This window comes from Catharus ustulatus, chromosome 22, assembly GCF_009819885.2.
Source record: "Catharus ustulatus isolate bCatUst1 chromosome 22, bCatUst1.pri.v2, whole genome shotgun sequence".
Classification (NCBI taxonomy): Eukaryota; Metazoa; Chordata; class Aves; order Passeriformes; family Turdidae; genus Catharus; species Catharus ustulatus.
In genome coordinates this window covers 3,726,718-3,739,817 of record NC_046242.1, presented here as the reverse complement: position 1 = coordinate 3,739,817, position 13,100 = coordinate 3,726,718, and the positions used below count along the sequence as shown (strand labels likewise).

At 43.7% G+C, this 13,100-nt stretch overlaps 1 protein-coding gene across 6 annotated transcripts in view; it reads left to right on the top strand.

Annotated features, from left to right (window-relative positions):
• SPECC1 (sperm antigen with calponin homology and coiled-coil domains 1) overlaps positions 1 to 13,100 on the top strand; it is an 85,856-nt gene that overhangs the window by 18,580 nt on the left and 54,176 nt on the right. For 5 of the 6 annotated variants that reach the window (XM_033078576.1, XM_033078578.2, XM_033078575.2 and 2 more), the window contains 2 exons: positions 891 to 1,067; positions 3,021 to 3,156. In XM_033078576.1, the coding sequence (XP_032934467.1) occupies positions 921 to 1,067; positions 3,021 to 3,156 (283 nt within the window). In that variant the 5' untranslated portion in view covers positions 891 to 920. Of the gene's footprint in view, positions 1 to 890; positions 1,068 to 3,020; positions 3,157 to 12,930; positions 13,096 to 13,100 lie in introns of those variants that run through there. The other variant, XM_033078580.1, reaches the window with a different exon arrangement.

The following is a 13,100-nucleotide window of genomic DNA, read 5'->3' as shown; positions in this document are numbered from 1 at the left end:
GATGGGAATTTGGAAAAAAATCCAAATAATGCTTTTATTCTGCTCATGGTTTGGATTGTGCAATGGCTGGTGAAAATGTATGGGTTTAGATGTCCAGGAGTGGAGGGAGCTGTTTAACTGGCAGCTGTCAGCCTGCTGACAGAAACAGGCTAGTTGTTCCTGCTGGCAGCTGAAATGTGTTCAGCTACATCCAAAAAAAGGAAATCATGTCAATTTGCTGATTCCTGGCAGGATTTCTCTCTTGCATAAGCTTCTCTCTGAGGAATAGTGGATCTGGATCTTCGTTTGCAAGGAAGTTTTTTTTCTTTTTTTTTTTTTTTCACTATGCTTTGTGAATCTTGGTATTGTGAAACATCTTTTTATCACTGTGGCAACACCACTGCTGCTCATCTAGAAGAGTCTGATAAGTTAAAGACACATTTTCCATCCATCTGAGGGAACTTGCATCTCATGACTTCCTAGAAGTGAGTGTTATTGCATTGAGGATGCTGGATCTAATGGTAAAATAAGTAATTTTCCTTTTATCCCAAGGTTGCTTTACATTGGTGAGGGTTTCAGTGTTCTCAGTTGCTCTTTCATTGTGCTTCAGCATTTACAGGTGTTCTGCTGTGCCTGAGAGACGTTTGGGACTTAAACAGTCCCCAAAAAAAGTTAATATTCCTTCTGTGGTTGGTATGAAAAGTAAAAGGGGCTGAGCCTGCTCTGAGGGTTTCTCCAGGCTCAGTGTTGATGTGTGTGAGAGAGGGGATCAAGTTTAGCACGGCCTTTTCAGCCCATTAAACTCATGCCAGGTATCTCTCTTGCCCTTCCAGGTCACATAAAGATAAATTACATTTTTGTATGAGTGCATAAATACATATAAACATTTTTTTCTTTTTTTTTTTTTTTAGAGTCTGTAGCCTGAGTTACTTGGGAAGAAAATGAAGAGTAGTGCCAGGCCTTGGAGTGCAATAGCAAAGCAAGGGAGCCATGGGGTTGACAGAGGAAAAGCTCTTTCCACCACCTCCACAGGAATGAAGACATCCAAATCCTCCACTTCCCTTGCCTTTGAATCCCGCCTCAGCAAGGTACAAATCCTTGGAGACTGTGCCAGCATTCCAGTCTTGTTCCAGGTTACAGCTTTGCTTTAGTCCTCAAAGCTACACCCACTGTATTAAGTGTAGAGAGACTTAAATTTTGTTGTATATTAGATTAATACACATTTCTCTAAGTATTTTGCATGTACTGTATTTGTACACTCTGTGGGTGAGGGAATTGCCTAAACTTTGAAGATGGGGAAAAACAAATGGCAAATTCTTAGTTCAGCTGATAGTTACACATGTAAAGAAATTCAAAGAGATTTATTAATGAATTTCCAGCATTCCTAAAAACCTGTGCCTCTCCCTTCAAGGCAAAATATTTTTACAGAAGATACTGCAATGTAACAAATGCATTTTATTAATACTATTTTTTTGTACAGATATATTTTTAAAATAGCAGAAACTTCTGTCCAAGTAATGTTTTTAAGAAAATGAGTAACACACCTGAAATGCTGCTGCATCTGCACTCTTGCAGCCAGCAAAGAGAAATAACCTGGTCATCCAAATCCAGACCAAGGTTATAACTTTCCAGTAATAAAGTTGAATGAACAGTACATAGACAGTATTTAGCTCTTTTCTTGATTAAAACTTCATTAATTGTCACAGTTTTTCAAGGGAAGGATTAATTTATTGAACTTGCAGTGGACTCCTAGATGCACTTACCAATAGGGCATTTCAGTGCTCCAGGCAAGTTGTGCTGTGTGGTTGAGGCAGCCCCTCTGAAGGAATGCCACTGAGGACACTAATCAGGAAATCTGATACGATTGATTTGTTAAATTTAGTGTTAATTGTGGAGAGATTTCTTCCTAATGACAGTTAATGCCTTCAAATTGTCATCCAGCTGCACATGCAAAATCATCCAAGTGGCTTCCTTGAAGAAAGGGAGCAGAAAAGGCACCGTAGTTGCTGCTATAGGAAAGAACACATTGAAGAAATTACTTCAGAGAGAGTGCAGAATTCTCTAAAGGTCAGGAAGTCAGGTTGTTCCATTCTCCTCCTAAGAGTGAGCTGACAAAACCTCTGCCAGAAGGCAAAACGTTCGTTGTTTGGTATCCTGGAGCACATCAACACTTCAGCTATTGAAACTTATGGGCTCACAGGGTCCAGGAAACCACAGGCTCTGAGTCAGAGGAGGAGATGAAAGGGAGAAGGAATTAGAGTTGAAAGATTTCATTTTGCTTAAACGTTTCACATTCAGGAAGCACTAAATAGGGCCAGTGCTTGTTGTGTGCCCTCTTTTCTCTTAAGCCAGCAGTGATGTTCAGCCTGTGCTTCAGGGACCCCCTGGTGTCAATAGACAACTTCAAAGGAAGTCGATTTTCATTTCAGAAAACACTTGAGGTGTCCACAAACTCAAAATTACAGAAAAACTATTGCTCTAGGGAAACTCTCCAATGCTTTGGTCTTAAAATATTTAAAATATTTTTCCTGAAATTAATTGGAGGTTGTTACTAGAGGCACACAAATGGGAAATCAGCTGACCAAATTTCTGGGATAAACTGCAACTTCTGCTTGCTGAAGCAAGATCATTTCAGTGTTTCTCTTTGAATCTTACCTTGTGCTTGTGTTCCATGGGTTTCTTGAGTAGGCACTTATAGACTTGTATCACCAGAGATACCTTCGCAAAAAAGTTGCCAGAGTTGCCATGAGTTGCCAGACCATTCCTGTAAACTGTTTTCTCCTTACCTTTCAATTATTTGCCTTTTGGAACAGTCTTTCCCAGTTTGATTCTTTATTGTTGGAACAGTGTTTCATCTCTTAACCCCCTTCACAAAAACCTAGAATGCAACACAATACAAAGATTAGGTACACCAATTATCAAGGCGATATTCCCGTGGGGTTACTTTATGGAAATGTTAATTTTTTCCAAGGAATCTTACATTTTGAACTGACCGATGGGAACATTCAGGGTCCTGACGTGTTCCCCCCTCTGTGTCGCAGCTGAAGCGGGCGAGCAGCGAGGACACGCTCACAAAACCTGGGGCAGCAGCAGCTCCGGGGGTGTCCAGGCTGAAGAAAACCATCACAACAGGAGCCATTTCAGAGCTGGCTGAGAGTCGCCTGAAGCCCAGCACAGGTAGGACAAGATTCTGTCACCCGTGCTGCCAGCGCCACTCGGTGTGCCAAGGTCCCAGCAGCGCGGCCGTGCCTTTGCTGCTGCGGCAGTCACAGACTGATCTGCACCCCACGGGGAGGGCAATGAAGCGAGAAGGGAGAGGCTGGATGGTCTGAGCAGCCTGGGCAGCCCCTGTAGCCGGGTGGTGGCGCCGGTGGCCCGTGCCCGTCCCGACTGCGGCTCCGGGGCGAGCGGAGCCAGCCCCGCTTCTCCAGAGCAGGACAGCGGTGCAGGGCTCGCTGTCTGGAGTTTTCCCCATTTATCAATAGCATTCCCTCCTCTCTCTCTGAGTGAGCAGAGCTGTTTGCCCGCTATTCCCGGGACACGGCAGAGGTGTGAGAACACAGAGCCAGCCCTGAGCATCCTGAGCCACCCCACGCTGTCCCCATCAGCTCCTTCCCAGAGGTTTCAAACCTAAGCCTCTTTGGGAAGGCAGCGACACCATCTGCATACCAAGGGCTTCAATGCAAACGCTCTGCTTTCCCCCAGGAGCTCAGCAAATGCTTGCTTTTGTCTGCTCCCTGGTGGCATTTCCAAGGGAATGTGAGCTCTTATTAAATTTGACCGTGACCTCCCTATTTGTCACAGCCTCTGCAGGTTTTGGCTGTGTGACAGAACAATGTTACTAACCAGAGAGAGATTTCTGTTAAGAAAAGGAAAAAAAAGCCTTTATATACCCTTGGAAGAAAATGATGTGCCTTGTAACAGCACAAATGTTTCATAGTAACCCAAAGACAGATCCCATTCTGCTGTTAATTAGTGTGTAAACCCTCAAATTTAATAGTGACTAGCTGTATCCAAAGGAATTTGGGATTCACAAGCCAGTGAAGAGGCATGATGCTTGGGAGGAGCAGGGACAAGAAAACCTGTACAGATGATGCAGCACAGGATCCTGGGAATGCAGCCAGGGAAACAGCACTGCAGGGAGTCCAGGATGGAATATGTCAGAACACAAGCACTGGAATAGAGAGCCCTCTTCTGCATGCAGCTGTAATAACTGGCATTGGAGGAGGGAGACTGATGATGGTGACTGCTTTAAACACAAAGGCTGAAATGGTTTATGGGAGTGAAGTTACATCTGGGTACTGCTTTGCCACGTTAAATTACCTCAGTGGATATAACCTCATAGATTGCTTTGTGTCAGCATTTGTAGAAGCATGAATGGGAATATTGATGCTAAATGAAAAGAGAACAAGTGTATAGGTAAACACTAAATGATGTGCTACCCCTCTAAACTTGTTTTTAATGTAGAGAGAACTGTCCCAGCTCTCACAGGGACTGTTGTAAGTGTGGACAGTGTCTTACATGTCAGCTTTTACAGAGGTTCCATAATCCAAAATGATGCTTGGAAATCCAGCTGTATGGTGAGGACATGGCAGAGCCACTGGAAGGTGCTTGATCTCACTGAGCAAGGTTACAGAGCTGAATGCTTTGTCACACTGAATAAATACCCATAGTCCCATTAAAATGGTGCATTGTTGCTAAGAGAACTAACAGTGAGCATGACAGAGGGCACAGCATGTTCTAGGGAACAGAAGTAGGAAAGCAGAGAAGGTTTTCAGCTGCTGTGTTTTATTGCAATGGCATCCCAAATAGTCTGATTGTGATCAAAATGCAATGCTGACTGTGGAGCTAATCCAAGTGAGAACATTCCAGTAGCTGGGAAATGCAGATGTTTGTGTACATAGCCAAATGTGGAAATCTAGAAATTTATTCTGAAATCACTTTCTTTTGTTTCTTTGATGGCCTTCATCTGTTCTGTATTTTCCTTTCATGTCTTGACTGCAGGCATTATGTCTCCCCCTTGCTTGGACTGTTTTTTTACTCAAGTGAGTGGTTTGATTATTTTACTGAAATGATACTCTGTTCATTCCAGGCACACTCTGGTGTACTCAGTTGGTATAATAGTCTGGTGTGAGGGAATTCAAAGAGAAAAAAGTATGGAAATACAAAAGCTCAGATTTCTTTCTTCTTTGGGTGTGACTGTCCATCATTTGTGTGTTGACCTTGAGCAATAAGACTCATTCCAAATGCTGCAGATAATAAATAATTGACCTCAAAGACTGGTTGTTTAAATAGAGTTATTTCTATGCTGCCCTTGGTGGGGTTCCAGTTATTTATTCCACCCTTTTATTGATGGAACTACCCCTGCCTGCCCTGTTGGGAGCAAACATAGTAAATCATCAACAATTGAAAGGGGGATGAGGCCAAGCCCATGTATCCATCCCTGGCAAGTGGAACTGAGCAAATGGAGCTGGAGACTGATTCTGGCTGGAAGTTCTGGGCTCTGATGTTTGGTTTTGTAACTCCTTGGCAGTTTTGAAATCCCAGGCAGTGGGAAATGATGCACAGGGAGAAATGAATGTCTTGTATTCAGCTTTCCTCATCCACAGTGTGATGTCTTCCCATGTGCTGTCCTGAAGTGGCTGCTTGGGTTTGTTAAAACCAAGCTTACAGAGAGAGCTCTGACATTGTTTTTGGTGTCTCAGTAGATGAAAAAGAGCTGGAAAATTGTAAAATATGAGGGAAAGTTCAGTAATCTTGAAAAATAATGATTTAATGCATGTACTTGTAAAGCCATCCAGTCTATGTAGCCATATAGCAAAGAAATGATTGTAAAATGTATAAATAGAGAATTTTGAATATTCATGAGGACCTAGGACTCTCTCCTCCTAAGGTTCAGGATTGCTGGGAACCAATGACTTCACATTCTGCTCCTTTGAGGTCTGCAAGCCAAATAACCTTAAAAATCCAATTTCACAGAGAATTTCAAAGCTTCTTATATGATCATATACCTCTGAGGAAGAGCATTGCATGGCAGGACTGGTATGCAAATGGAAAATTTGAGGTTCAGGCAGATGAAATTACTTTCTCAATGGAGCCTGGAAGTCATTCCAAATACTTGCTCTGAGTTCTGTCATTCAGTCTGTACAAACTCCCAGTTCAAGCACTTTCTGAAAACTTCCCTGGAGGCTGTCTGGTTTAATCATGTTCCTGTGCTGCTTTGATGTGATTTCAGTGACAGCTGCTATTATCTGTCAGGTTGGACAGGAACCAAAAAGAGTCTGGACATCAGAAAGGAGAGAGCCAGGATGTGAGCATGGCACAGTCCAGTCACACATCATCCAAAAGCCTTGAGAATATTTCAGCCATTCCCATTTCTCACAAATATATTGATTTTTATATCAAGTGCTGCCAGCTCCAATATGAGGTATCAGTTATCCTTGAAATGTAATTAAGAGATAGCTGTGCTTTTCCTCAGGCTGCTTCATCAGCTTATTTTTTATAGCTAGATAAAGGCTAAATCTCTCTAGGCAGCCTCAGAAACAATAGGAAACTGTCAATAACAATGCTATCATCACCTACCTTAGTATTTCTAGAAATTCTGGTTATTTTACTGACAAGCTCAAGTTTTCTCTAAAGTCCAAGGCAGGAGACAGGTACTGCACCTTGCCACAGTGACATCTTTGGAGGCTGGGAGAAGCCAAGGGTAGCCTGCTGTGTCACCCCCTGCTCCATCAGAAATTACCATTCATTTTTATGCATAAAATGGGAAAATCAATACTTGGCCTGAGTTTTCTGCCAAAATAACAAAAGCCTGTTGCTCTCTGTGTGTTCCTGCTGTGTTGATCCACATCCAAGGCTGGAGATGGTGCCAATCCAGGAGCACAGAGGAGGAGAGCTCAAAGATATTAAGAGTTTTCAATTATCTCCTCAGCATCTCATGTTGAGGCTCTGAACTCTGCAGGTTACCTGGACAAAAGCTGCTAATCCCAGAATGGAACACTGCCAAAATTGGAAATGAAGCTGCTCTGCAACACAGGCTGTTGTAATAAACCCAGCAAATTAAATAGGGAAACAAAAATACCAAGAGATTTGGCATAATCAGGGAAAACTATAGAAGGACCTGAGGCTTATATTCTGTTGTGGCACAGTTTGGGTTGAACAATCTTCAGCTCCAATAAGGAGGGGCTCTGTTTTGATGAGTTTTTCTGTGATTTGTCATCCACATTCCTGCCCAATAATCAGAGTTAATGTCCCAGTGACTAAATATGATACCTGTGTACCAATTCCTTCTTACTGGTGGAGCACATACCATCACTCCATTTGTCCATCATTGCTTTTCCATGTCATTTATGTGAAAAGAAGAGTCTTGATTTCTCTCTAAAACAGCTGCTTGCAGCTTTTCTGTGTAGATAGTGCTGGTATTCAGAAAAGAAAGGCTTGAAGTAAATGAGGCCAACTGGTCCCTGCTAGCACTGGTGTTAGTGTGGAAAGCTTGAATCTCACTGGTGAAATTTGTTCAATATCACTGGTGAAACTTGTTCACCTGTGGCTGATTCCAGAGGGGAGGCTGGTCTGTGCTTTTATTGCACATTGCACTCATTAGATATGCTCCTTTCCCAGCAAAACTGAAAATGTGGCACACTGCAGATTTCAGAGCTTCCTGCATGTCCATAGAATTGTTATTTTCAGCTTGCCATTTGATAGTAATATATGGACTCTATTAAATTTACTGTCTTCTCTCAGGTAACTTCTCTGCTTGGTGTTTGCCACTTTCTGATGTGGGGTAAAAAAATTGGTTAATGTTGAAGCTAATCCAGACCAGAAGCTGTCCCTCCATGGCCAGAAACTTCAAGAAAGTATCTCTTTAATAAAAGCTGTCTTTAAAAAAGAAAAAAATCCTTGGAAAAAAAAAAAATCTAACTGACAATTCAGTAGTTCCTAAGATGCTAATGTTGCCCAATTAGGACAGGAAAAAGGAAAGTGATTTCTATTGAAGGACAGCTCTCTGACCTTGGGGCCCTTTTACTCTGCCATACATCAGCTTTTGACAGTGCCTGCTTTTTGTGATCTGTCACATCAAAGCACTGCTCTAGGTTTGGGAGAGGTTGCTGCACTTTGCATTCAGCCTCGTTACTGTCTCATTTTTCTTGTGAACGATGGTGCTGAGTGTGAGGGACACTAATGAGATCAGTATGTTCTGTTCCACCAGGCTCCACTGCAACCAAAGGGCTGAGCTCATCTGGGCTTTCCCAGGAGCTGTAAATATGCTTCAACACCTCCTCTGGAAAGCCACTTGCATTTTACTCCTTCCAGGTACAAGGCACAGCTCTTGCATAATTATTCTTTCTTACAATGACATTCTATCTCCAAAAGTGGTATGAAAAGGAAAGGAAGACTCAAAACATTGCTTTGTCAAGTTGGTAAGAAATGCTGCAGGAATTTAACATGCAAAGCAATGGAAATGTGCCTGCATTTACATCCAGAGCCCTGCATGCAGCTGGATGTGCATATTGACATCTGCACACACCTATGAATATCTGCAAGGATGTTTAGCATATTGCTACAAACATGAACCTGAGCCTCTCTGCCATTCCTTACAAAATATTTCCTCTGTGTGTGATTTCCCCAGGTGTCAAGCAGTCAGACTGAGTTGCAGCACCAGTTTAGAAGATTTCACCCACTATGCTCTGAAGGGAAAGCTCAAGATTTGAGGTGGATCAAATCTGGCATTCCAGATTTAGGTTATGGCTGCTACTTGTCAAGTTTCTCTTAGTTCTTACAAGGATTTTTTTTCTTGCCAGAGCCTGTAAATACAGTTGTTAATTGCTGATGCCTTCACTGAAAATATTCTTGTATTGTATTTATTGCTGTTGTTTTTCATGTTCTTTGAAGCCTTGCTCTTTCCCTCTGTGAGCCATGGATAGCTGTGTATCCTGGAATGGCTGGGAATGGGGGCTGCTTCACAGGACTGTTCTTCAGACAGCTTTTTCCTCTTTGGTAACTGGCAGTGTAGTGAGACCAATGCATCTCGAGGCTGGTAGGATTGCTGATACCTGATCCTGTTGTGGATAACAAGCTTTTTGAGAGCCATTCACAGGCTGGCTGCAGTCCTGCATTATTAAACAAGTAGGAATTAACTTCTGCTGACAACACTATCTGCAGAATGTACCTTTTTCAGTTTCCTTGCTATCCTAATCTCCTGCAGAATTTACATTTCCTGTGCTGAATCTCTATTAACACATTCTGAGATTCTGCATTCAGCTGCCTGTTAAAGCCACCTGTGAAAGGGACCCTTTTCTCTGTGTATTCCCCCGACTTTGTTGGCACACGTGAGCCCCTCTGGGACCTGAGCCAGTTAAGAGGATTCAGTGTGTGGTAGGGACACTGAAATGCTGAATCTTGAAGGCTGTAATGACTTAACTCATTAAATTGTTGACAGTTAATTGGCTCAAGGCAACATGTATAGGGAGGATTCATTACAGCTGTAAGGGAACTGTGGTAATCCCAAAAGCCTTGCTAGGGACACCTAGACAGAGAGGGGAGTGTGCCTGGATGCTCCAGGAATAGCACAACTCTAGGATCTCTCAGCTTGTTTTCATTTCTTTGCAGGCTTCTGTACTGAAGTTGTTCAGCAAAGTCAACACAACCCTACTCTGACTACCTGCCCTAGGTTAATTATCAGCTTTTCTTTAGCTGGTTTGAAGAGAAATGATCCTTAACACAAATTCTCTGGGTCTAAATGTATTGCAGGCAGAATGCCTTGGCAGAGGGCCACTGTGTTTGCACTTAAAGAATGGGAGGGAGAAGGAAAGGAACGCAAAGCTGGCCTGGTCTGACAAGTATGCAGATCAGGGGAGGGCTTGGCATTCCTTGTAGTACTTTTTTCCACTGTTCTTTTTCTTTTCAGCAGCTTTTGGCTTACATTAGATTTTAATATCATAGAGCAAGAGGGGAGGAGTTGTGACAGCTCCATCTCAGATGGGTTTCCTGAATGGCTGTGGTTCTGTGCCATGAATTGTGACCTCACCTGGTATCTTCACTACAAAAAAAAAATTGTTTCTAGCATGGTTAAAAAAAGCTTTTATTCAACTCTAGGTGTTACATTCCTTATCCTTTGGGGTCCACTACTCTGAATGATACACAAATTCTGAAGATTTATTTTCCTTGCTGCTTCTTTGCTTGGTGCTTGCAAAATCTTTAACCTTAATGGAAGAAGGAGAGTGTGATAGTGTGACCTGTGGTGTTCATGCTGTCCACACTCAGGGCCCATTCAGTTTAGTCCAGCATCAGTATCTGTAACTTCTTTAGACTCAGCTTCTGGAGAGACTGTCAGCTCCCTGGCCACTGCAAAGCTGAGATTTGGTGGCATCTTCACACTGGTTCTCATGAGCATGGATTAAAATTTGAACAGAAATTACACTCATTCATTTACTGTGTTATGAGTAGGATGCAAAGAAAGTTATGCCTGGCAAGCAAGACCTGTCATTTGACTAGAGTTGAAAGGATTATGTATTTCACACCTTCAATAATTAATTCCCATCCTCACTGTATAGGAAAGGAATGTTTGTGAAGTTTTATTGCCAGTTCAACAAAGAGCAAGGGGATGAGTCAAGCTGCATGCTTGGAGACCTGCTCTGCTTTGTAGAGCTGAAATTAATTCATTCATTTTTAAACCTTTCTTACTGCAGAGAAAGGGAAAGTAATGTAGAATACTCAGATAAGAAATAGTTGCCTAAAGATTTAGCCATGCATCTGTTGTAATTTGTCCTGGTCCCCATGTCATGCTTGCTGTTACTCTTTTTTCTTTTTTCTCAGCTTGAGCTGCAAGCTCCATAAGCAGTACTCTCTTATCCATGCCTTCAGCTCAGGCTGTAGCTGTATTTAAAAATTTGTGCTTTACCTTTCATTGTGGACCTGGGCTGGAAGTCTTTGGCCTGACATCATTCTCCCTATCATGGTGTTAGAATGTTCTGACTTAGGTTTCATGCCACTGTCAGAAATAACAGATTGTTTCTTCCAGTCCTGACTCTTCTACAGTGCTCAGATTTCAGGTGTGTTTGCTCTGAGTCAGTGATTACATTTTATAATTACTCCAGGCTTGCACCAATGCTGCACTGGGACTTTGTTACTCCATTCCCTTCTGTGATTACAGAAATAGAAAGCAGATGATGAAGTAATAAATGTTTAGCTTCAGGATTTATCAGCCCAACAGACTCTTGCAGCTAATGCAGCCCTCAGGTGAGTCTGTTGAAGAAAAGCAGAAGTCACTCTTTAGTCTGTAATGGAAGAAAGTCTCTTGGAGGAAGTTTGCATCTGTGCCTTGGAAAGGGCAGGCTGAGTACCCACCACAGTAAGATACAAGACTTAAGAGATCATAAGATGACTTCTAGAGAAAGAATGCATTGATTCCTTTTTATAGAACTTTGATGGCTTATTCATTAAACAAAGTGTTTTATGTTTGACATGTCATAAGACAGGAGTTGTTTCATGTCACCCAGATACAGACAGCTGTATGAAAACTTTTCACTTTATCTGTGAAGTCTCAGAGGAAGAACAATGGAATGCTTAAAACTGACAATGAACTCATCCTATTAGATTGAAATATTAGCAAAATTCTGCTTCTATCATATTGAGTGGTCTCCAGATACTTTATCTGAAGCAATGGATTCACAACTAGCTAGATTAATTCTCCATGTTTTATTTTCAGGCTGTTTTGAGCCTAGGAGACACACTAGTTTATTATTTCTGAATTTGTTTTTAACCCTCTTGTTGAAACCAAGACTCAAGAGGATTCTGTTAATTATCCACATAATGGAAACTCAACACTGGAATCATTCAGTATCCTTGTTTCCCATGTATATCAGGGCTCCATGACTGTGGAGCATTTTGATTTTTTGGAAATATGAGCTGTTGGCCAGGCTCTGAGTGGGCCTGTCCTAGGCAGCTGCTCCTGCAGTGCCAGTCACAGGCAAAAATATTGATAATAGAGATTTGGTGTGAAATCTGCTCCTGTTTGTGGCTGCAGGTTTAGATGTAGTAGTGACTGTCAGGTTTAATTGTTGCTTTATTAGCATAAGGGGAAATTTGGAAATCACTGTAATAGACTTTTAGGAAGAAAATATCACATACTTCAATAAAGACAAATAGATTTTAATGGTATTCATTGAATCCTGTATACTGTTTAATGTAACAGGGATGTGAGCCTGCTGTGCTGTTGTCAGCATCGTGGAGGCTGAGAGCAGCTGGGGGTGCTCAGCTGTCCCAGGAATAGCCCCAGAGGATATCAGAGCAGATCTGATAGATGAGACTTGTCAGAAAGGGCTCGTGGTCAGGTTTTCAGAGGAGCCCGGTCTCCATTTCAGCAGCCTTTGGGTATCTGTGTTTTCACGAGATGCTGAGCATTTCTGAATTTGGGTCCCCTCATTTTGTGACGGCTGAGAGCTGCCCTTGCCAGACGTGTCAGTGCTGTGCTCAGCAGTGCAGTTACAGCTGTGCCCAGGGGCTGTCTGCCCCATGCTGAGCGTGCTTCGGCTGGTGGAACTGGGGGAAATTAATGCTTGGGGGGAAAACTAATGCTTGCTTTGCTTTGGAGGCATTTGGCTGCTCAGATCTCTGCTGGGGATCCCTCTGCCCTCCTTCTCCCCCAGCCGCATTTCAGGGTTTTGCTTACAAATCACCGCTCGTACCGCCCGAACGGGCTCTGTGCCGTGGCAGGGCCGGGAGGCTCCGCTGCAGGCGGTGCTGGAGCATCCATCGCTCCCGTTGGGAGCCCGCTCGGGGCCGGAGCGCTGCAGCTCCCGCGGCCGCCGCTGGGTGTCCCCGGCGCTGCCCCGCGCGCTGCCCAGCCCGGCCGGGAGCGGGGCCGGCGGGAGGGAGGAGGCGGCGCCGCAGCCGCCTCGGCGGGGGCCGCAGCGCGGCTCTGCCGCCAGCACAGCTGGGATCGCGCTGCCGCTCCCCGCCGGAGCTGCCCCAGCCCGCCCGAGGCACGGCACGGGCAGCTCCGCGCTGCCACCGGCCATGAGCGGGGCGCCGGCCGCCTGAAGGAGCTCGGGAGGAGCCGGTGAGCGGCGGAGATGGGCAACCAGCCGGGCAGAGCGGAGGAGCACGAGCAAGGTGTG